Genomic DNA, 26,162 nt, shown 5'->3' with positions numbered 1-26,162 from the left:
GAAAAATCACATACACGCTTCTTTGTGCTTCTCTGACTAAAGTTCTTTACGATTATTACAAAAACAGTTTTCTGGAAAAAATCCATTACTATAATTTTGGTGATAAGGAATACTTTATTTTACTGAATTCATTGTTACAACAAATTGTGCTTTTCAGTTATTAATGCTCTAGTTTTTAAAATTTTCTGTAGACATCATTATTCATTTCTTTAATGTGTGTGGTAACTTCAAAATAATCCTATCTGCAGGAGAGCCAAAATAAGTGCTTGCCCAAGGGTACTGCTAATTTGCAAAGAGTAGATTTTATTTGGTCAACCTTTTTACTTGGTTAACTATGATTATCTAACGAGAAACCCCCTTAGCAAGAAACATGCAAATGTTATTGTGATTAAAAAAAAAAAAAAAAGACCTTTCAAATGGTTTCCTCCAATTGCATACAAGCGATCATTCATTACAGCCAAAGTGTGGATGGCGCGTTTTGTGTTCATATCTTGTTTTCGAGCCCAGACATCCATGACGGGGTCATAGCAATATAGCCATGGGACATATTCTCCATTGTGTACACCCCCTGTGAATTAAGCATAGACACACAAGTCAAGAAAATGCCTTGGAACTGAACTTTGTAACACGAAGTGGATGAATGACTTGCCTGAAATGTATATTTTCCCATTGTGCACTGCTCCCGCGTGAGCTGCCAGAGGCTGTGGCAAAGGGGACACATAACGCCATTCATTTGTTTCTAGGTTATAGCACTCCACGCTGGACAAGTAGCCAGTTTCATTCCGTCCACCAATAACGTATAAATGTTTGTCCAACCGACATGCATAGAAACTGGCTCTTCTACAATGAAAAAAACCAAAAAACAAAACAACCCAATGTAAATCACAAAAGGAGCCCAGTCAGTCATGGGAAGCGGGGACATCCTGCTTCAGAAAGGGGTGCAGACCTTTGGCAATTACACATATAGTTCCCTTCTAAATCTGAGACCTTGTACAGCAACCATGTGCAGTGCCCATGCTGGTTAAGATTATCCATACTAAAGTCACAGTAGAGGAGAAATTCACGAACTCTTTGTTTCAGCTCTTTTTATGTTGCTTTTTATACACTGTTAAAGTGTTCACTAATGTTTGGGATATTTGGTACCTTGTAAGGATATCACAGCTCAGTAAGACAAAGTGAAAAATGAGGTAGATAATGCAACAATAATAAATTATCTTGACGTTCACTTTCTTTATGGTCCTTCAAGGGTCATTGTTCCCAATTTATAAGAGAACTACATCATCAAAATTTTTCTTCAATTATCATTTTTTTCTTTTTTCCTCCCAGTACAACTGCAAATAGAGAAACTTTTTCAACTGAATATCGTGTTGAAATCTTGTTCTTATATAACCCATATTAAGAATTTCATCTGTGTAGCTTTTGGTGTTGATTCTTACGAACCTATAAGGATATTTTAAAGTCTCTTTTCAAGAGAGACTATTTATTAAATTATCCCACCTGCCATCAAAGGCAAAAGACATGCAAGCTGTGTTGAAAGGACTGGAGACAGGGAGGCCAGTTCTGAGGGAGAATATAATCTAGGAGTGAGAGATTGAGGACCTGAATTAGAGTTTTAGTAGAAGACATGAAAAGAGGTGATGCAAGATATTTTAAAGGAGGATGTAGGGCTTAGTTACTAATAATATATGAGAGATGAGGGAGAAAAGAGGTTGGAAGAGGACTCAAAGATTTGGAGTTAGGATGACTAGGTTGAAATCTTAAGCAAGTCCTTGATCTTTTGCTTCTTTTTTTTCTCATTCATGCTACTGGAATAATATACTTCATAAGGATAACATATGGTTCAATACTGAAAAAGTACAATTGTGAAGTGCCAAGCTACTCAGAGAACATAATTTATGTTTATTGAATTAATGGTCTTTATAAAAATTGATGCAAAGACTCTTGGGCAATGTCAACAGCCAAATGAGGAGCCCTAGAGGTTTTAAATCAGGTAAACCTATATTGTTTGGAGATTTTCCAAGTTGTGTTTACTAAGTGTCAAAACCTCTGGGAAGCAGTATATAGCATCTTGATGAACAGTTTGTTCTCTGGAATCAGATTGCCTGGCTATATGACTTATTGGGTGTGTGGGCTTTGACATGTTACTTAACCTCCTCAGCCTCAGATTACTCATCTGAAACATAGAGATTATGATGGTACTTTCCTCCTGGGGTTATTTGTGAACACATGCGTAAAGTGCTTGTCATAGTGTACAACATTTGTTCATGCTCAGGAACTATCAGTTGATATTATTTGGATAACAAGGTTTTAAAAATCAGCTATCAAGATGTTTGTATATAAACTCTTCTGAATAGTATTTTAAGCGATGACTAAATTCTTTAGTGTTTTTGTATAATTTATACCATAAATGTATGGCATGTTATGGATGGTGATATATGCAGTTTTATTTTATTTTTTCCAGCTTTACTGAGGTATAATTGACAAAACTGTAATACACGTAAAGGGTACAATGTGATGATTTGATATGTGCATACACTGTAAAATGATTTTCACAATCAAATTAATTAACACATTCACCAGCTCATGTAGTAACTTTTTTTCTTGTGAGAACACTTAAGATCTATTCTCTCAGCAAATTTAAAGTAAACAATACAGTATTATTAACTTTAGTTACCATGCTGTACATTAGATCCTCAGAATTTACTTATCTTATAATTTAAAGTTTGTACCCTTTGACCAATCTCTCCCCATTTTCCCCACCCTTATCCCCTGTCAACCACCATTCTAATCTGTTTCTTTAAGTTTGATTTTTAAAATAAGATTCCACATATAAGTGATATCATATAGTATTTATCTTTCTCAGTTTGTCATGCAAATGGCAGGATTTCCTTCTTTTCTATGGCAGGATAATATTCCAATATATATATTCACCACATTTCCTTTATCTATTTATCTGTCAGCAGACACTTAGGTTGTTTCCATATCTTCACTCTTGTGAATAATGCTGCAATGAACATGGGAGTGCAGATATCTCTTCAAGATACTGATTTTTTTTTTTTTCAAGATACTGATTTTAGTTCCTTTGGATACAGTATATGCGAAAGTGGGATTGCTAGATCGTAAGGTTCAGTTTTTCTGGATAGTCCTAGAATTGTTAGCATCATTGATAGTTTGAGAGTAATATTTTGGCTATGGGTTTTTTCCCTATATTTTCCTGATGGTTTTGAAAGAAATATGTGCTGTGCAAAACACAAAGATGATGAAAGGAAAAAGAGAGAAGGATAAAAGTAGGAAGGAGAATAAAGAGCAAGTGAGATAGATTTCATTAAATAAGGGTGGTTGTTATTCTGGGCCCATGTCTTCTGAGGGATATATGAAGCTCTGAAATTGTAAAAAGAATTTTAAATAAAATGTTATGTATTTTATATATATATATATATATATTATGTATATATGTGCATTTTTTGGAATATGTTTGGAGAAAGATTTTGGGGGGAAGTTTTTAATCAGATTATCAAGGGGATTAATAACTTAAAACATTTTGGATTTCCTGGTATAAAGAAGTAAAAACTCATCTAAATATAAAATTAGGTTTATAACAATAGCAAAATTAAGTACACACAGATGGACCACTGGTTCCTTCCATTTCTCTAACCAGATTTCAATTGCTCTCTTATTGAATATGATAGGTCAAGGTTATTTTACTAGTGCTTTTACCTTCTCAAGTTAAAATATTTGATTGAACAGACTGACTCACGTCTACAAAAATCTGTACTAAAGTAACACAGATATTTCTCTGCATCGTTGACACCAGGGTAGGTCAGTATCCCTCTTCTATATGATTCTATGACAGGTTTTGGAGCGTCTGAAATAATTAATTTACTAATTTTACTAATAGGCCATCTTTAGTGGGCCTATCCCATAGTTTGGACCATGTAGGTAATGTACTATATTCTGAGTCTTCTATGTATTATGTACTATATTCTGGTTTAGAAGAGAAAAATGTTAGTCATGACAAGTATGAAAATCCTCTATTTAATGAAGTTTAGACAGTGGAGAATAAGAGAAAGATCTTCTTTTGGCAGTATGAACTCCTTTTATCTTGTCTAAAGTTCAGTTTTCTCACTCATTCTGTTCTGGTTCCTTCCTTCCTCTCTTAACCCGAGGGAGCCTGTCAGAACTCTATTTTTAGCCCAGGCGTTCCTAATCTGAGGCTCTGTGTACTCCTAGCTTTATCCACACAGTGTCACTGTTAGGTTCTGAACGGCGGAAAAAAAAAATCAGTAGGTTTCACTTCCTGACTAAAAGTGCATTTTTATGCAGAAATTTTAATAGCGAAGGTTCTGAGTCTCTGACTTATTCCCTTGTAAGCCCAAAGTGAGAATTCACGAAATGCATTATAGAAACACTGGATAGTTAGTTAACGGTCTATCAGCAACTGTGAACATTTGCTCGAGGCTAAAATTTTACCGTAGCAGGTCTCTCCTGAGAATGCTCCCTGCCCCACCTACCCACATGAAGAGCACACCTGATTAGGCTGTTTTATTTTGGGGAAAAAGAAAGCTCAAGATTATTGAAGATTTTTTAATGGAATTACACTGTTTGTATTTCAAATTGTTCTTCTCTCCCTCCTCCACCCCTCCACCCCGTCCCAATGCCAGAGAGGATATTCAATGAATTGAGATAAGTTTAAAAAGACTACCAATGACCTCTACAAATATACTTTGAACCTGGGTATTGTACAGATCTTTTTTTTTTTTTTTTTTTGTGGTACGAGGGCCTCTCACTGCTGTGGCCTCTCCCGTTGTGGAGCACAGGCTCCAGACACGCAGGCTCAGCGGCCATGGCTCACGGGCCCAGCCGCCCCACGGCATGTGGGATCTTCCAGGACCGGGACACGAACCCGCGTCCCCTGCATCGGCAGGCGGACTCCCAACCACTGCGCCACCAGGGAAGCCCTGTACAGATCTTTAAAGGTTCTTTCTGACCCTTAGGTCAGAAAACTGAGATTGTATCTCAGTTTCAACTGTTAACTTCTACCATCAGGTTAAAAACAACAGATTTTTAAAAACACAATATTGTCTCCCATTGTTTCTTGTAAGCCTGCTAGAAACATAGTATTTAAATTTGGAAACATCTTTGTTATATTTTCTTCCAGCTTTTCACCTAGTCTGTGAAACTTAAACTTTGTTACTGGTGCTCTCCAAATGGCTTTTTCTCTCCCTCCCTCCCTCCCTCCCTCCCTCCCTCCCTCCCTCCCTTCTTTTTCTTTTCGGTTTCCAAAACTAGCTAGGGCGTAATATCTCCACAAGAATAATACCTAAAATGTCTACTTTTTTTGAAAACAACATTAAAGTCACCAAAGCATTTTTATTGATCCAAGTGTTCATTTTTTCCCTCTTCTTACTGAAGAATCAAATCCTAAATCTGAGACCAAAACAACTCATCAGCTTTACATTTAACTTTGTACTTTTGTCTAATCACTTGTCAGTAACCTCATAGGCAGCAGGCATACAATTCATGAGTTGACCTATGGTTGAGTAAGCCTGGAGGTCACATGCCCATTTCTCTGCTGAACTGGGAGGGTGTTCTGCACTTTTATTATATTCTTTTGGAAGCTCTGATTAGGTAAAATAATCCTAGGAATTTGCGCAGCCAGCTCTGTAAGATAGGGTGACCCCAGAGGTGGCTTTCAATGTGTTTCTATTATTCTCAATCAGTTTGTAACTTCTCAGCATAGTAACTTCTCAGCATAATAACTTCTCAGCAGTTAGACAGCAGCTAATGGGAGGAGAGAGGTGGGAAACTTCTGGTGAGTTTGACTCATGATCTATAGAATGCAAAATTAACTCAATTAAATGTCTCAAGAAACCTCTTTTCTGATCTGAAGAGTAACTCATATATTTTAGATTTTTTTTCCCTTCTTTCTTTAATCACCAATTAAACCATGCTGGTAGCTAACTGTACTTGCTATGTTGAATGGAAGCTCGGCAATGACAGAAAAATTTCATTTTAAGTTATGGATTGCTGCCTGGGTCAACCAACCCATAGGAGATATGGAGCTAGAAGATTGGGCATTTGTGAGATCTGCCTTTTCCCATTCAGCTCTGGAAGGCGCTCTTTATTTGGTCTATCGAGTTGATTGTTTTAAATCTAAAAAAAAAACTTCTTTTACTAGGGACCTGACATGATATACCATAATGACTTCGAAAGAAACGTTAAACAGTCCATCCTGTCAACGGTGGCTGCTGGGCGCTGACAGACCATGGCAGGTCTTTTTATCAGGTCAATGAGCTGCTAAAAATTGTCTAAGTAGGACCCTGCCATGATAGGTCATAGTGCCTCAGAGGAAGTCATTATAGAATATCAAGTAAACAATACACATTTTAAAAAATTACTAATTAGGTTTTGCAGCAATACTTCTCATCCTTAGGGGCTCTATAGTGAGATAATTGACCGCGACGTGAGTTATGCCTCCCAAACCCAAGGCGTGAAGGTTAATTATCGTTGTGAACAGCCCCCAGCAAAGGCGACCATAGTGACGAGATCCTGACATTTCAAACATGTTATTGATGTGTATTAAAAAAATTTTTTTAATAATATTTTTTGGAATGGTTTTGATTAAAGGGTAAAGTGATGCAGCTACAATAACAGCAACTAGAAAATAACCCCAAAAGGAGAGAAACAAGGTACTTTGGAGAAAGACATCAGGAGAGGCTTTTATATATACATGTATACACAATAGGAGGATTGAGAAGTTTGTCAGGATATTAATTGACTCAGAATAATTTCTTGAGGTACCTTACAACTAGACATTCCTAACAGTGTCTATGGTCCTTAGACTATATTGTGCTTCATTATTTTCAATGTATAGCTTTTAGTCTCCTGAAAGAGAGTTTTAATATGCTTATATGAAATGGGAAGTTAGATATTGTTTCTTTATAGCAGAGATTCATACTCTCTTTCTGTAGTAATGTACCTTTTTGAGGAATGGTATGATCTGAAAATTTCTTTTTAACTTTGAATTTATGATTAATGATTTAACTTGATCTCAGTGTAATCTGATTGAATGTTTAAAGAAGGAGATGTTAAGGTTATGAAGGAAATAAGAAAGACAATTATTTCTTAGTCCAATCGAGAAGAGGAAATAGGTTGCAACTTATCGTTACTATTATATTGGAAAATTTGCTCAAGAAGATGTTGAGATATTATTTGAAAAGAACCAGTGTTCAAACTTTAGCATGTGAATTTACATGTGCATATTAAGACATGGTGTCCTGCCTAAGTAACAGTCAGGAGAACAGAATATGTATAAACATAGTTGCCTTATTGTCCTTTGATGCTAGGAGAACTGGGTGAGATAAACACTGCATACATTAAAAATGAGAGGACACTTTGCAAAACTCTTTTTTTTTGTAAGCTAACAAATCAACTGTTTTTGAATGTATGATGGGGAGATATTTGAGGAGGTAAATGAAATGAATTTGAGATTGTGAGACCTGAAAACTTCACTATTGAAATTTCTGCATCAAAAGATATACATATCATTGTGAGAATGGTGTTTTATATTTCAATGATAAGATTTAAATATATTATAACTAAGAAGAGTGAAATTGTAACTCTGCTTGTCAAAAAAAAAAAAAAAAACCAACCAATTCAACATGGAAAAGGAAGACAGGTCATGGAGGGCATTATGCTAAGTGAAATAAGTCAGACAGAGAAAGACAAATACTCTATGATATCATGTATATGTCGAATCCAAAAAATACAACAAACTATTGAATATAACAAAAAAGCAGCAGACTCACAGATATAGAGAACAAACTAGTGTTTACCAATTGGGAGAGGGAAGGGGGGAGGGGCAAGATAGGTGTAGGGGATTAAGAGGTACAAACTATTAGGTATAAAATAAGTTACAAGAATATATTGTACAACACAGGGAATATAGCCAATATTTTATAACTATAAGTGGAGTATAACCTTTAAAAATTGTGAATCATTATATTGTACACTTATATTGTATAGAAACTATACTTCAATAAAAAAGTGAACTTTAACTAGTAACAAAAAAAGGAAGACAAGTCATACAAATTTTATCTTTCTCCATTGGGACAAATAATTGACTTATTTGATTATTTTTTCCATTGAGTTAATAAGGCAGTTAGTCTAAGTTGGCCAGGCCAGGTTTTGTATTTGACTCCTGTGCTTTTCACTGGCTCTGTTTAGCGTACCTTATCATGGAAAACCATTCAGCATCCTTGCTTCCAGGAAAGCAGCCACAAATGTTTCAGACCTAAGAAATAGACACTTACCTTTCTTGCATGGGCGGAAGTTGTATCCAGCTATTAAATCGGGGATCATATCTGCTGACAAAATTTGTACTGTGTTTTCCTGTAAAAATATATTTGAGACACTTAAAACTTAAATTCCTTTGTTGTTTTGCACATTTAAAAGTATTTTATAAGATGCCTCTGTTCTCAGGTTTAACAAGCAGATGAATTAAGTAGAGGGACTCTCTAACACGGTATGAGAAGTGATAAGTCAGAAGAAAAATTTATGTGCCCCTTCAAACGTTTTTCCGTTTTTTCTTCTTTTCTCCTCCACTTTTTCTGGGTGGCAGGGATGAGTTGGAATAGAAATAAATCAACCATAATAATAAAAGCAAGTATGTTTATCGGACTAGTTTTATCCCAAAGTTAGGGTAAAATTTCTGTATTTTGATGTTTATAGGTTTTAAAACATGAAGTTATTGTCTATACATAATCAGTTCCAGAGACTAACTTGTGTGATATCTCTGGATAGAACCTTTTTCTAAATGATCCAAGAATTCTAGCAGTGGAAGAGTCCACTCTGTCTCCAGGGACACAATAGCAATCACTACAGTAAGAGTTTGCATTAGGAAATCAGTTGTAGGCTATGACTGTCATGCAAGTTCTGTTTGTGCATTTGGGGAAAGCACAGTTGCTGTGATGTATCACAAGTACATTTACTGAAATGGGAAACCTGCGTCCTCAGAGCTGGTTAACCAGCTTATCTCCTCTGTTGAGCCTAAGAAACACAGTAATGCCTCCAAGGTATGAAAATGAATCTTGTTTTACATACAGATTGACATCAAAGCAAGAAATAGAAGCAAAAGTGTGTATTCCATTTTCTGTGTAGCAACTGAGATGACAATCATCTAAAGCACCTGAAGTCTTAACTCTAAAAGTCTGTTTTTCATTAATGTATGTGTAACTAACCATTGAAATATAGGTACCAAACTTCACCACAGGAATAAACAGATAGGATTGTGTGTGTGTGTGTGTGTGTGTGTGTGTGTGTGTACACGCACTCACACGGGCATGTATACACAACACAATTATTAATTGCAAGAATATATATTGAGCGCTCACTATATGTCTTATGTGTTCTAGGTTCTGGGAATATGTTGGTAAATGAGAAAGACAAAGTCCTCGTTCTTGTAAATAAACAAACACAGACTTGTAAATAAATACATATATAATAATGCTATATTTTCTTTACCAAATGCCAGAAAGAAAAATAAAGCAGGGATTGATAGAGGGGAAGCCAGTTTCAGTAGGATGGTCACCTGCTCACAGATATCTTCTGCAAGCCGTGCAAATATCTGCAGAATTAGCGTCTCAGGCAGTGGGGAAGGTGAGTGTAAAGTCCCTGGGCTGGCCATGCATTCAAAACCAGCAAGAATGCTGGGGTGACTTGGACAGAAGTCAAAGTATATCAAGGTCCAGACGTGGTGTGTCTTGTGGACTGGTGTCAAATTTCGTCTTTTGTCATAAGAACATCAGGAAGTCACTGGCAAGTTTTGAGCAAATGAGAAACATGGCCTAATTTACCTCTTATTATGATCACTCTGGCTGTTGTGTAAAAAACTAGACCGTACAAGGGCTGCTCTGGAAGTGGGGGACCTGTCACGAGGCCATCGCAACAGTCAAGGCAAGAGCTGGCTTGAGTGGAGGTGGAGGCAAGATATGGTCAAGTTTGGGATCTATTCTATGGGCACAGCCAATAAAATTTTCTGATAGATTGAGCATTGGTATAAGAAAAAGTGAGTAATTAAAGACGACTGCTAGGTTTTTAGCCAGCGGAACTGGATGGAAGGTCATGTAATTTGCCGAGGTGGGGAAAACCAGGCAGGGGTAGTTGGGGGGTTAGGGAGAGAAGCCATGAGTTCTGTTTTGAACTTAACCTTGAGAGGACTATCGGATCTCAAAGCATAAGTGGCTGGTAGGCCACTGGCTAAATGAGGCTGCAGGTGCAAATTTTGGAGTCATTAGTCAAGAGTTATTGTTTAAAATCAAAGAACAAGATGAAACTCTTTAGGGGAAGGGTTTGGAAATGGAAGATAATGAGTGCTGGAAATGAGCCCTGGGGGAGAAGAAGAAAAACTAGCAAAGAAAAGGAACTGTCAGAAGCAGGAGGAAAAGTATGGTGGTATTTTAGAAGCCATGTCAAATAGTGTTTCAAAAAAAGGAGTGAGCAATGGAGGACTGACCATAGGATTTGGAAACATGGGTGTTGGTGGTGACCATGACAATCATTGTTTCAGTGGCCAGGAGGGCATGAAAGCCTGAGGGGGGACTCCTCAGGAGAGACTAAGATATAAGAAAGCAGAGGCAAGAGGATAAGCAATGCTTCTTAGGACTTTTGACATAAAAAGAAGAAGATTATAGCAGGAAGATGCAGCATCGAGAGAAAATTTTATTTACTTCTTGGTTCTGTTTTTCAATTCAGAAATACTCCAAAGCCCTTGAGTAGGCAAAAGGGAATGAGGAATAGGCTTTAAGTTGGAGCAGAAACAGTAATAAGAGAGATATGTTTTATCTAAAATATACGGGTAGCAATGGATTTGGTAGTAACAAGATGCAGATTTTATCTTTTGATTGCTTCTCTCCTCATTGCACTAAGAAGCAAGGCTATCAGCTGAGAGTGAAGAGGGAGGTTTTGGAGAAAGGTATCTGAGGAGAGAGAAGGTGTGAAATAATTAACTCAGAGGGTGGAAGAGTGCATTGACCAGGGAAACTTAGTGGAGTTTGCTAGTAGCCAGCATGGTTCATTAGTAGCCAGCATGGCTATATGGTTTTCTATGTCCATATTTAGATGCTCAGGAGAGGTGGAAGAGAGTTGGGTTTAACCAGGACCAGGGCTTTACCAGGTAAGTATAATAGGAGAGAAGGACACGAGGGCTGCAGGTGTATGCACTAATGTGATTATAAGGATGGGCAATAGAATATAAGCTCAGTAAGGATGGAAGTAAGGGCATGAGGGGATGACGGACAATGAAAAAGTGGTAGGGTAGAGTGAAGGAGGTGGCATTTCCAGGATAACAGTGGGTAGCTGCCACATAAAGGGGCAGCAGGTGGTAAAATCTGAAGACATCCTTTAAAGTGGTGAGTTTTAAGGATGTGGGAGTGGCAATGAAGAAGAAGTAGAAAAGCTATCAGCCTCCAATAATGTGAAATATAAGGGCGGGGGTGGTGAACAGAACATAGTCCCCATTGAAGAGGTGGCTGAGAAAACAATCCTCTCAGAGAATAGCCAGGCTTTGATTAGAAAAGAAGCTGAAGGGATCATTTAGGGAAGAGTTTAAGGATTATAGGGATCTTGTTGATGTGAGATCATGAGTTCCAAGGATTGCATGGGAGGCTTTGGATGGCCTGGTTGGGTGGTAAGTCAAGTTTTATTTGGGGATTACAGAAAGAGTTGGGGATTGCAGAAAGTGTTAAGAGTGCCAGGAGTGAGTATGACCCAAAAGACGTGGATCCCACAAAGGGAGGCTCCAACCCAAGGAAGGATTATGTTTAGAGTTAGTTTATAAGAAAGTTTTTGTAGAATTTGCAATCATATCCCTGTAGAAAAAAGCCATTCTTGATAGTCAGGTTTCAAGGTTAATTCCCAAATGTATCTGAAGGCCAGTGTTGTTAAGAGGAATGTAGAATATACACACCATGTATAAGAGTGTTTCTCTGTGAAGTTTGGTTTAGAATTTCCATTTGGAGGAAGACATCTGCCTCCTTTCAGCAATGGGACAGATGTCTTCACATGCTGAGCACTGGTGGTGGAAACCAGCTATTTGCTTTGCTTACTGGTGGTAATGCCAGTGGCCTTCACTCAGAGAAAAGGCTAAGCAAGGACTGGTGTGATTTCGATGGAAGATGAAGAAAGAGTTTCCAGAGGCAGAGTCGATGGTGTGAAAAAAGGGCAAGGATGGAGGATGGGAAGATAAAAAGAAGAAAAATGTTCTAAAGTTGGCAAAGGATGTTCAGAGGGGATAATAAATCTCAGAAGGAATGAGTGTGGTAGAGTGAGGAAAGTGAGATAAAATGGGGACATTCATTTCTTCCTGTGGCTTTCATTGACACTACTTAGAAGCTTGAGAGGCGTAGCCACATGCAATGGAATTTTGGAATACTCGTCACTCCTTTAGTTTCTTCTCATCTTTTCCATTTTCTTCTAACCCTTCCTCCACTTCTTCCCTTTTTTGATGATGTCCTGTCACCAGACCCTGTTGTTGACTATCATTTGGGAGATAGGTAAAATGGAGCAGGGGCGGCAGTTTGCAGCCAGTGGTGGAGGGGAAGGAAGCAGGAAGACAAGGAAACCCCCTGCGGGCAGTTATTTTGAGAGTCAATCATCAGTAAGTGAAAATGTAAATTGGTTCTCTGTTAAGTTGGGGCACTGAAGGAATATATGCATGTATATTAGCATATCACAATGCAGTCTATCACTAATGACATGAAGGGAGTTAATAGGAATTAATATCTGTAGCTGAGTAGAAAAAAAATGTATGTATCCTGCTTATATTTCCAGTAACTTATATGTTTTATGATTTCAAATTTTGGTCCTGTAATCAAGATAATCAGTAAATAAAATTATATTTGTATTTTATGAGTACATATTTGTGTTTTATGAGAATGTATTGAAATGTACATTTTTGTATTTCATTCAAAGACATGCATCTCAGGCACCATTTTCATAAGAACTAAAGTTTAACTTAAGATTTCTTCTTTGGAACTGATGTATACATAACATATAAACTCATGGATTTTTAATTTTTCCTGTCAGTAGTGAAATTAAAGCATGTTGTATATTATTATAGGATTATTGTTCTTTACAAGTTTTTGTATTAACTGCTTCCTTTTTAGTTGTATGAGGTATTATAAAATGAAAATCCTATATTTTTGAGATGATGGTGTCCCCTCATGGTTTTCTAAATGGGGAATAATGAAGAGCTCTTTGGGAGCCAGTAGGAGCCGCTGTCCATGGTGATACAATACTGATTTAGTTTCACAAGATCAAAGGCAAACGCACAATTGTTGTTTAATATCTAATTAAATATATATGTTTATGTGAGGTGGGGAGTGTGATGCACTGGTTAAAGGCTGAGGCTCTGGAGTCAGACAGACCTACATTGGAATCACTCATCTTCTTGCAAGCTGTGTGTCCTGGCAAGTTGTTTAAACTCTTAGGGCTTAGACTCCTCATAGTAAAACTAGAGCAATCATGCAACAGGCCTCATGGGATGGTCGTGAGGATTAAGTGAAACGATGCAGATGAGTGCTTAGCAAAGTTCCTGGGAAATAATGAGTACTCAATAAATACTATGACTAATACCAAAACGGTCAGCTGTGGTTGACCAGATGGATGGAATATGAAACTCCATGGAAACCATTTAAGGGATGGTGGTGGATGTGTGTTTTGGTACCTAGCTGAGATACTTTTACCAGATTGGTACACCTGTTCCCTAGCTGCTGGTTGTTGGTTGTTCATGGTCACAGCTGCTCCCTCTCTAGAGAACTCTCATCAGCTGAACAGGCCACTTCACTGCCCACCCTCACCCCCACCCAGGGGAAGCCTCAGCCAATGACTGATTGGTTGACATGAGGTACAAAAGACTGGCCTGCTTGCCTCACAGTGTGACCAATTATCCTCTGCTTAGGAGATGCTAATCAGTGGCTCATCAGCATTTACCCAGATCTATACTAAATGACCTCAAAGGCAAAATAAGTCAGGGACGGAATGACTCAGATTTGCAGGTGGAACTCCCAAAGTTCTAAATAAGGGTCTTACAGAAAGAGAGTTGTGAGTTGCTAGGCCCATATGGAGACTAAAAGTAAACAAAATATAGTAATTAAAGTTTTACTAAAGTTCAGTTTTGAGCCTCCTGGCGGCTAAAGCAAAAGAGACACATTAAATCATATGATTGGCGTTAGAAGTAATTGTTCAAAGCACACGATGCCTCAGTACTTTGGTTTGACAAGGACTTGTCACGCAGGTCTTCACATAGAGCACGCTGAGTGGTGGCAGTGAAAGGTGCCCCCAAAGGAAATGCAATGTTGTGCTTTCTGTAGTCTTTTCTCACAGCATATTTGTTGAGGGCTTTAAACTGAATCACTGCTCCTCTCAGGGGTCGGGGGGAGGCAGGTCAGTGAGGTCCAACGGCGTAGTTTTAAGGGAATCTGAATTAGCTCAATGATAAAATCTCGATTCTCTAGACTAGAGGAAGGAATATGTCCCTTATATTAGCCCCTAATTCCCCCACCCATCCCCTAGGTTGTGTGTCTGATAGAAGTTGAACAGTAAGCAGTGGCAGGTTATTTTGGGCAGGGGTAAACCCAGGGAGCGGGTTTTCTGTGTTGCTGATTAAGGTCTGTCTCACAGGAATGGGAAGCTCATAGTGATTTGTGAAAACTGAGCTGTCACCCCAAGACTGGTCTTTTAGCAGAGGCTTATCCCACGTGGGAACGGAGGTGGGCTGAGAGAGCACCATCATTAGAAACAGGACTTTCCATGGGACTTCCCTGGAGGTCCAGTGGTTAAGACTCTGCGCTTCCACTGCAAGGGGTGTGGGTTCTATCCCTGGACGGGGAACTAAGATCATATATGCTGCGCGGTGCGACCAAAAAAAAGAGGAAAGAAACAGGACTTTCCAGCCTTCTCTTGTCATGTGTTAGTTTTCATCTGGCCTCCAAGAAAACAAACAAACAAAACCCCAGAAACGAAGTTCTGCGGATTCTTTTTTAAATAAACCTGCTGGCTGTGTACTGTTTCCTTACAAACGCTCTATTCTGTTCAAATCACTTCCTCGGAAGAAGAGGTTAAACAGGAAATGGAGAGTTTACAGTGGGTTGTATATTGGCCAGGGTTTTTGTTTTGCTTTAACATATCAAATCAGTCATTGCAAAGATAAGTTAGAGGAGAGATATTAAATATTTTTGTTCCTGATCCAAATCTGTTTCTCCCAAAGCCCCGGAACCATCTTTCCAAAACTGAAAGATATGAACCAACAAAGTTGATCTTGAGAAAGAATGTCCCCTTCTCTTCAAAGAAATGTTCTTGGAGGGTGGCCTGGGTTGTTTTTCTTCAAGATTTTCTACAGTGAAACAGATGTAACATTTTTCTATAATTTGCCTTTGTGCAGATGCTGAAAGAGAACATTCACCATAAAATATATGCAGTATATGTAATTTCAGCTGGCTGTTCTGGGGTTTTAAAGCAAAAATGTGTACCTGCAAGCTGTTTTATGGTTTCTCACTCATAATGATCTCTGTTACACAGAACGCTACAACTGCAACCCCTCCTTCACATGCAAGATTTCCAAAAATATCTTGATAATTTTGTGTGTTCTGCAAGGCGCAGTGTTCTCCCTACATTAGGCTTGGGAAGTGTATTCAAATGTCAACTTTCTCTTTGTGATACAATTATGAAGTAATCGCATCAACAGGGAAGATGGTGGATAATCTGTGGACAAAGCCCTTGGAGAAGATGCAGCAGCCAGAACAGGTGTCAAGTAATGAACGCTGCAAAGGAACTTCAGCTCAGGTCATGTACAGCGCGACAGCAGATAACGCTTATTTACTGAAACTGCAAATTATTATCCTGATAAAATGGGAGAAAAGTGGTGGAGAAGGGGGTGAGAATTCTTAATAGTTGCCGCTTGCTACCTCCCTTGAGGGAGTCTGGGCTTACGCTGGTGGCATTCCTCAGGGGATGGATCAGGAGAGGGGCTGGGCGTCACGGTGAAGCCAAATCCCCAGACAGTCCATGAGTGAATGCACTGCTGCGTGTGTCCTCTGCCAGCTCAACGGTGGACCCTCCCTCCAATTGTCAGCCCACTTCACCGACTACTTCGTTTGTCCCTGCTGCACAGAAATATGTTTTCCACGGTAATTACAAAATGGACTGCCGCTGGCACCTCTCATCACACACAGGCTTGCTGAGCACCTACTGTTAAGTGGTTCAATAGTTACCATTAGGGTTCCATTGGTCCTCTCCGCCCAACACAAACAGGAAGTTTTCCACCTCCACAACGCAGTGATGGGCACTGTTGTATGGCATAACTGGAATTGAGAAAAAAAAAAAAAAGACGTATAAAATTTTCCATCTTAGGACTTGATACCTTGGCTCACTAGTTATGTGCTTTCACCAAAATGTAGAAAACGCGAGACTAAGTCAGAAGGAAGAAAAGCACATAGACGAGCAGAGTGGGGCGCCCACCAATCCACAGGGGCTCAGCGGTGTGTTCCCAGCAATTGCCAACCCCACCCCTTTTGATTAATTTTACATAATGTTATTCTGCAAATTAGTCAAGAACAACCTGTCGGGCTGCTTTCAATTCTTAAGTCCTCCTCACCTGCCTGATGATGGGGATCGTGCGGTCTACAACCATGACTGACACTCCCAAATGGTCAGGGCTGGGGCTTACGTCTTGGAAGAAATAACCCAGCATCCACTTGGAGCCATTAAGCTGCTCTGCCCAAACTTGGCTTGCTGGCAATCTTTCCATAAACAGACTCAGGGTGCTTGGTTGCTTTCTATTCCACAGCAATGAGCAAGCTGAATTTCCATACAGTTTTAAGTTTTTAAATTAAGGTCCTGCTGATTTAATGCCTTCTCCAAATGTATACGCTTAATTTCCTGTACAATGTCATTAGCAGCACAATCACACATTTTCTATCTATCTGCTTAAGAGCTCTTCTGGAACAAAGATAAAAACTGTCAGGAACATCATAAATATCCATTCCCCTCGTCTTGCCCTGCTCTGCCCCAAATGTGGTGGCTGTGAGTAGGGGCAGAGTGATTCAGAAACCCACCAAAGGTTTTGCTCGATCGGTTCTCATTTACATTTTCTTTGGGGAGACACACACAACAAGAAGAGGACACCCCCATCACCCAGTGTGCAGTGCAGTGTTAGTCTCTGCTATTATTATATCATATGGTGAATGTAAACTTACACAGCATTAGCTATCATATCACAGGCAGTGGTTTGGGCCCAGCGACACCAGTAGGAAAAATGATGTCCTTGTTCAGCTCATCATATGGGCACCTTAAATCTAGGTGAGGACAAATGGGGAGGTGATATGCATGTTCAGGCAGGGAACTTATTGCTTGACACGGATCAACAGAGCACTTAAGAAACCAGTGCAGTGGGAAATCAATATGAGTCAGGGCCAGCTTGTACTCTGTACTCTTTTGCCAATGGAGAGAGAGAGAGAGAGAGAGAGAGAGAGAGAGAGAGAGAGAGAGAGAGAGAGAGAGAGAGAGAGAGAATGAGCCTATCTTTTACCTAATTTACTTTGGATGATATATATCTCATTGTACTTTGTTTTTATTCTATTTTTTCTCAGAATGCACTTATGCTGGCTAAGATATGTAAACAAAAATAAGGAGAAACAGGCATAGCTTTGAAACCCGTAACACAGCTTCTGAAAGAGCAAATATGATCGTTTAAGCTTCATATGAAAAGATTTTAGAAAACAAACAAACAAACAAACAAAACAAAAAAACCCAGGGGCTTCCCTGGTGGCGCAGTGGTTGAGAGTCCGCCTGCCGATACAGGGGACACGGGTTCGTGCCCCGGTCTGGGAAGATCCCACATGCCACGGAGCGGCTGGGCCCATGAGCCATGGCCACTGGGCCTGCATGTCCGGAGCCTGTGCTCCGCAACGGGAAGGGCTACAACAGTGAGAGGCCCACATACCGCAAACAACAACAACAACAAAACAACAACAACAAAAAAGATTTTAGGAATTTTCATTATTGTATTATGTATTCCCTTTTCCTGTGAATATCCACTATTTTCGAACTTAGAGCCACAAGGGAGAAGACATTGGTATGGAAACCCTGGATTTCTGGGATCATGTAGAAATCGGGTGTGCCATGGATTTGTGTGGCCCATGAATTAGGTCAGTTGGTTTAGGGAGTCACCTCAGCAATGTCCTTCTGACCCTCAACCCTTAGTTATCTCTTTGGAAAATGCTTTAACCATGTAGCTCCTGCAGGCATCACTTCTCAGAGTCCATTGGGGCAGAGTATATGTTGAGTTCGTGCAGCAACTAAAATTGGGCGACTGGATACATTTTGAACATCTTATTTTCTCTTCTTAAATTAACTCATCATTGTTTGGATTATACCAAACACAAAACGATGCTACCCATATATTATGTATATTGTGTATTTTGTGAACAGCCTGGTGCTACTCTGGTTTATCACAATGCCATCTGGGCAGTAAACTTACAGCATCGTCACCTGTAAGCATATACTCATATGAGACATGCGTGTAAGAACAGCCGCTGATACAACCAACTTACTTTATGACTACCAGTCTTCCAATATTGATTTCAAATTTTTGGTCAGCTCAATGCCCACATTTTATAAGTAATAAAAAATCGTATTATCTTCTTTTTAACCGGAAGTCCAGCTTTATAATAAAGCACAGACTCTGAAAATAGAACAACAGTTGTGTTTTGTTCTTGCCATTTACTTGGTCCCATTCAGGCAGAAATGAAGTGAAGGAAAGAATACATGATTTATTCTTAAGCCTCTTTCTCATTTGATTACCCCTATTGTTATGCTTTATGCAAACAAATGAAACTATTGCACTAAACTAACTATTGAAACCTTCAAAATACGAGAAGGTCTTTGAAATGCTAATATAAAGGCTGCTTGAAGATATTCTCATTTATCTATCCATTTTTACTCTTGTTTTAAAACCATGTATGCTATATTTCTTGGCTCTTTCAGCATTTTCATTCCTGAATTGTTGTCTTTTCGAACTTATTACTGTGAATTGAGAGGCTTTAAATACACACAAATAAGTTTCTGAGATTATTCTGAATGTAAAACGCTCCAAATCTATTAGAAAAAAATCGATATGAAATCAATGTTTGAGTTTTGCAAAAGACCTCATTTCTTTGACTTCTGATTAAACCTGAACGAAAGCAAAATAAAGAGGGCAGTGATCAAGAGAAAACATCTGCTTAAAACGGCACTGGATACTGCAATTATTGATTATCTTTTAAATAACAAGGAAGACATGCCCTCTCCCTTGCAGATTTCTCTAGGGATGCACGCCAGCCTCGCCCTCACAAGCAGGTACCGGAGGAGAAGTTTGTACTGCCTGTTCACATACAGCCCGGTGTAAGTTTTTAGCGTGTCAGTCAGTGAGTTAGAGGGAAAGGGTAAAGAGAAGCTAATCAGGATGAAATGAGATTAAAGGCTGTCTAATTTTACAGCAACTGTGATCCATCAGCCACTGTGAAAGTGACAGTGGAAATGAATGATGGAGACAGACAGGTGGGGCTGTACATTTCACTGATTTATCCTCAAATGCACTGGGCCTTATTTTATTGAGTGAACATGACCGCATTTATCATGACTGTCATCTAGACCCACTTCCCTCCATTTAAAAAGGTCACTTTACTCACAGGGAGTAGGAGAGAGGCACTTTCAAATCAGATTTAAAATCTAATAACACGTGTTCATAAGGCCCTTTGTGAAAATTCTCAACTTTATGAAACAAACTCGACGTGCTGGAAGGAAAGGGGAAAAAAAGCCAGAAAACTGAAAAGGAAGAAACCTTTGGTCATCCGAGGGAGCACATTCATTTAGTCTCTAAATTTGAAGCAATTTGTACCATTTTTGTCTTTCCCACTCCAAATACCTGCTATTCCATTCTAGTCTGGGAAATTCAATAGAACATTTACATTTAATAATTTTAATCAAGAAAGTAGGAAGCAGGCCATCCTTGGAGAGGATACTAAGTCACAGTATTTACGCTGCAGAATGACTAATCATTATACACTCAATAGATGTTAGCCATTGTTGCCAGTTGAATCTCTGCCACAATTCACTTACATACCTGTTAATTGTTCTACCATAATTTTAAGGCCACAAAAATCTCAGTGACACAAATTCTTTTACCCCTCCCTGTACAGTGAAATGAAATGTACTGGCATGTTGTGCACGAAATTGGTCTTTGTGGATATGAAAATGAAGAGTCAAACTCTCAGAGTATTTTGTGTTACTTTTCACAATAGGAACCACCATTTACCAAACATTTACAATGTGTGCCAGGCACTGTGCAGGTGCTATATACATATGTGTATATGTAATTATATTTACATATAGTTACCTATATTATATCTCTGAAAATATAACAGCACTTATGTTTCATTCTTACTTGTTCCTAATCAGGCAGAAATTACATGAAGGAAATAATATATGATATTATAATACATGATAAAATATAATACATGATAAAATATATCTATATTTTATTTGCCTATATCTTTCATTTAATATAACTATTAGGGAGGCATTGGTCATTCATTTTACTTCTGTATGAAATACTGAGGCCTTGAGAGGTTAAATCACTTGTTGAAGGTCAGACTCAGCTAATGAATGGCAGAGATAGAATCCAAACACAGGGATATCTGGATTCCCAACCCATGCTCTCATCCATTTCACTCTACTGATTTTCAATAGGTATGTTCATCCAACCAGCATGTAATTACCAAGTACCTGTGTGTTCAATGATGGTGTTCCTGAAATTTCTGTATAATTTTTTGTTACTGAATCACATTTTAAATGTTTCTTATTTTCCTATTTAAAATAATCCGTAATAAAGCAAGTGGACATTCCTTTACATTTTTTTCTATAAATCCACATATTCAAATAGTGGATTCTTTTAAAGTAAGACACATTTACATGTATTTGATGGAGCCAGAAAAACACTGACCAAATCAGCTAGTTAAGGATGGGTAGAGTCTATTGGCAGTTTTTATTTAGTTTTTGAACAGCGAGGGCATATTTCAACCTTGCAAGCAGATTCAAAGTATCTTGGGCACAGAGGCCCTTTTCCTGGCATATAAAATGTGCAGGGGTCTTGCTGCATTTATGAAGGCCTTGTTCTGCTTAAGATCCACACCCCTGTTTCCTCCCATATTTTATATCTATGGAATATATATATATACCCCTTCCAACAGAAAGTATAGGTATCCTTTGCAGCCACAGATTTACATGAACACCCAAACAAGATTGCATAGGGCTATGACAAGTTTACAGGATTGCTAAATACATGGCTGTTGAATATTTATCATTTCAAGTAACATTTATGAGGGCCTTGATTTCCTTTTGGCTTCAAAGACATAAACTTGCAAAACTGTCAAATATGACATGATTTTTTGGAAAAAGTAATTAATGCCCATGTTTTATAAAAATACAGTCATAAAAATAATGATATACAGGAACAATAAGTTTTCCTCTTATGCCTCTCAGCCTTTCAGTTCCCTACTGCAGAAGCTATCCCTGTTATTGTGTTCTTGGATTTTTCTTCCAGAGAGATTATATATAAGGGTCATTCTTTTTAATACAATTGACACAGCATTCTATGGGCACACTGTTTAGTACTTTGCTTTTTTGCACTCAAGAATACATTCATTTATTCATTCCTCACCAATCAAAGACCTGTTCAGCTGCTACTGTATGCCAGGCAAGGTTCTACCTGCTGGGGAGGTCATGACAGCATCAAGGAACGTTCTATCAGGGGAAGTATGTAATAAACATGGACACAGATAAATAGGCACTTTTGTTCCAAATGATAAGTGCAACGAAGAAAAGTAAAGCTGGGTCCAAGGAGGGGAAGGGACAGGGTGAGGAATTTTTAGAGTAGTCAGGGAGGGCTTTCTGAACAGATGACCTTTGAGCAGAGATTTGACAGAAGTGAGCAAGGGAGCCATGCAGGGGTAGTGGTAGGCATAGATGCAGGAATAGTAAGTGCCAAGGCCCTGGGGCACAGGTGTGGAGTGTAGCAAGAACAGCAAGAAGACCAAGAACAGAAGGATCTGAGAGGAGGTCTCGGAGGGAGACCGAGGCCAGATCTGCGCGATGGTACAGTCTTGGTAGGAGGACGACACTTTGATTGTCTACCAGCCCCTTCTTTTCAACAGCCATACAGTGTTTCATCTGATGGGTGTCCTATAATTTGTCCCATCCCCTTCTGATGGCCATTTATTAATTCACTCAGCAAACATCTACTAAACACTCATTATGTGCAGATACGTTTCTGGTTGCTGGTAATAAAGCAACGAACGAAGCTGACAGCGTCCCTGCTCTCCGAGACCTAAATGACAGGGAAAAGAAGAATGTAAACGAATACACAGTGGAATGCACAGGAACACAGCCAGGCGATGACAGACAATGTAAAAAGGAAAGAACAGGACAGTGTGTTAGAGAGTGAGTGCCTGGCTATCGGTCTAGCTGAGGTGGTCAGGGAAGGCCTCTCTGGGGATTGGCATTGAAGGTAAATTTTGAAGGGTGAGAAAGGGCCATTGCGAGAAAATAAGGGGAAGGGATCCATGCAGAGACCCTGAAGCACGAATGAGCTGGACGTGCCTGAGTAGCTCAGAGAAAGCCTCTGTGTCTAGAGCACCAAGGGTGAGGGCTAGAGAGGCATGAGAGAAGTCAGGAGGCAGGCAGAGGCTGGGTAGATGGGTCTTTAGAAGCCAGGATAAGTGGCGTCGATTTTATTCTTAGCATGATGGAAAGGCATTGGAGGGGTTTTAGCAGCAGCAGGACATGATCTGATTTATGTTTTAAAAATATCACTCTGGCTCCTAGGGATGTCGTAGGAGTGAAAGAGGGAAAAGAGGAAGATCGAGCAGGGCGCCCCTCCTGTGGTCCAGATGAGGGATGATGGAGGCTGCATGAGGTAGGGGCGCTGGCGCTGGAGGGAAGGGGATGTGTTGAAGGTTGCTGCTATTGCAAACAGTGCTCCGCTGAGTGTCCTCAGGGGTCCACAACACGCATACACGTGCATTTATCTGCAGGATTAATTCCTCCAAGTGAAATTTCTGGCCCAAAGGATGGGTACGTTTTACATTTTAATGGATATCATCACATCGTACCCCTTTTAATATCTGTACCTTTGCCAACACGGTAGGTGAACAATTGGTGTCTAGTTAAAATTGAAATCTCCATTCATTTGTGATAGAGGCTGAGCATCTTTCCATGTTTCAAATTCATTTGTATGGTATACATTTTTCTGTTGGTTTTTGACTTCTTGATATCATAAGTTGCCTATAGTTACGTGATTTCTGTGCTTAAAGTGTTCTTTCCTATGGAATTATCTAAACTGGCAAAATAAATGATATTTTGGAAGCCTGGTATTGCTAGAATATATATTTGTGCAATATTTACTCATTAAAGGAAATTCAAATAGTCATTACTTGCTGTTGAAAACAAATATAACCTGAAAGAAAGGTGCCTCAGTCTAATGACATTGAAAGAGGATTTCTTGCCATGGGATTGTAGAGAAATTTTTTTCTTACATTTTCGTCAATTTTATAGTAAGTATAATTGAGAAACATAAATGTTTAAAAATTTACTAGTTTAATCCTACCATCCTGTCTTTCTGCAAAGATCTAGAAATTTGGCCAGTGCTTCTCTGGAGGTAGAAACAGACACATAGTCAAACATCTTACATGAAGCACGTGCTTGATACATATTATTGAATAAATAATGCACAGAAAAGGCTCTGTTACTTTTTTTTTCTGGTGTATATGGATGGTTACTATCCCTGTAAGCTGCAAATAAATGGAAATGTTTTGTGTATTTGGGACTGACTTGATCATTATTGACAGTGAGTCTGGAAAACTAAATCCTGTAAGAAATTCACATGGTCTGAATCCAGTGATGAGTTGGTGAAGGTTCTGAATTAACCCAAAGGTGGCCAACACTTTCTCCTCACTCCCAACTTATTCTGCACACACAGAGCTGGGTTCCCACAGTCCCACTGGAGACAAAGTTGTTGAAGTGAGTTCGAAATGTATAAATCTGAAAAAAAGTGCCCATGTGTTAGGTTTTGGAGGCTATGCAAGAACATGAGAGTACTTCTCTTTCATAATACAAAATTGTATCTAAGGGAGAGTTTTCCTGACAACGAGTATTTCTTTGTGACTCTCTCGTCTGTGCCACTAGTGTAGTAAATGCATGCCTTTACCCTATACTTGCCAAGTCATGATACAGTGTATTAAAATCATCTGTCTTTTGTGTGTCACGCCCTAAAGGATCTGTAAGCTCCTTGAGGCCAGACTGTGTCATTTCTATAGCTTTATGCCCACCACAATGCTCAGTACATAGGATAGTAGAGCCTTAGGCACCACTACAGCTTTTATGCCTAAAGCAGTAATTAGAAATATTAGTGAATCAATAAATGTTATTAGCATGAATGAGTGAATGTTAACTAAGACTGTGGCATTTACTTCTTTGGAAGGTGTAAAAGATGTATGGGTACCAGAAGATGTTAAGGAGGGAAGAAGTGAAAGAAAGGGAAGAAAGGGAGAAAGATGTATGCCTTAGACCAGGATTCTATGGCATCAAGGATGGATGTCACCCTATATGCAATACATGTGTTAAACGAAGGAGGTTTGTATAAGTTCTTCAAAGACTGTGACATATTTCTTTAGGATCTATCATAGGCCTAATTGTGCCAAGGTCAAAGGTTTTCATTAAATCCTTGTTGATTTACAGTTTTAGCTCTGAGCACTTAAATGGAGGGAAATGCTAACAATCAGCGGAGGCTGAGGGGACTTAAAATAAGACTTCTATTAGCTATTGAAGCAAAACTCACTTCTCAAATTACGACTCTATTATTACAATGCGGTGTACCAACTATTTTATTTTGTTTAGCTCTTGATATGTTAATTAGAATTTTAAAATAGTTTTATTTTCACTTTGGAAAGTAAAACATCTTTGGGAATGAACACTGCAATTTCTTCCAAATGTTAGGTTTTTTTAAATTTATTTTATTTTATTTTTTTTTGCTGTACGTGGGCCTCTCACTGCTGTGGCCTATCCCTTTGCGGAGCACAGGCTCCGGACGCACAGGCTCAGCGGCCATGGCTCACGGGCCCAGCCGCTCAGTGGCATGTGGGATCTTCCCGGACCGGGGCACGAACCCGTGTCCCCTGCATCGGCAGGCAGACTCTCAACCACTGCGCCACCAGGGAAGCCCCTTTTTCCTGTTTTTTAAAGTGTGTTTTCAGAGACACATTGATGAAACATGCTAGTGCTTTGATGTTTGTCCTTTCCTAAGTGCCAATACAGTGTCTTCCTGATCATGTCCTTCTGGGGGAGTGAGAAATTGCACTTGTCATTGTTCTACACCTAAAAAGGCTCGGTAAAAAAAATAGTCAACTCTGTAAATGAATTAAAGTAGAAGATCAACTCATATTATTTAAACGTGTGAAAATAAGATCCTTGACAAAGGTCAAAGGAGCCAGGACTATTTATACTGTGAATGATATGGCAACAGGATAGCAAAAATGATTGTAAAACAGCTTAAATTCTCTTAGATGATGGCCCCATAGTTACTGATGGCGGGAAGAAGGAATTGGATATGGTTCATAGAATGAGGATTTGTAAAGAAGCATTTTCTGATGTAGATCACACATACTCAGTATCGGAAAATGAACTCTAGTGGTTCACTTTAAAATCCAGGAGACAGCAAAAGAATCTATCAACCTCTTCATTCATTTTTTCATTCAAAAATTTGTATTGAGGAATTAGTTATTGTGCTAAACTCTGGGGCACCATTCTTATATTTCAGAGCTCACAGTGCAGAGAGAAAGAGAATGTGTAAACAGAGAAATAGAATACACAGTGTTCTAGAAGAACAACAATGGAAGCACCAGGGAGGAAGCAACTGTAACTTCAGGGAGGAAGAGACTGTAACTTCAGGGAGGAAGCGACTGTAACTTCAGGGAGAAAGTGAGACTTAAGATAAATCATAAAACCAAGACGGGATTTTCCAGGTTGTCACAGCAGCAAAAGTCATTATCAGTAAAAGGAACATGGATTCAACA

The 26,162-nt window shown here is 39.0% G+C and overlaps 1 protein-coding gene across 1 annotated transcript in view; it reads right to left on the bottom strand.

Annotated features, from left to right (window-relative positions):
• KLHL14 (kelch like family member 14) overlaps positions 1–26,162 on the bottom strand; it is a 100,382-nt gene that overhangs the window by 6,979 nt on the left and 67,241 nt on the right. Inside the window, exons 3-6 of the mRNA XM_059040333.2 lie at positions 16,269–16,358; positions 8,313–8,391; positions 650–840; positions 410–568 (exon numbers count right to left, since the gene is read on the bottom strand). Of these exons, the coding sequence (XP_058896316.1) occupies positions 410–568; positions 650–840; positions 8,313–8,391; positions 16,269–16,358 (519 nt within the window). The remainder of the gene's footprint in view (positions 1–409; positions 569–649; positions 841–8,312; positions 8,392–16,268; positions 16,359–26,162) is intronic.

Source organism: Kogia breviceps, chromosome 15 (assembly GCF_026419965.1).
Source record: "Kogia breviceps isolate mKogBre1 chromosome 15, mKogBre1 haplotype 1, whole genome shotgun sequence".
Taxonomy (NCBI): Eukaryota; Metazoa; Chordata; class Mammalia; order Artiodactyla; family Physeteridae; genus Kogia; species Kogia breviceps.
This window is presented reverse-complemented; position numbering and strand designations above follow the sequence as displayed.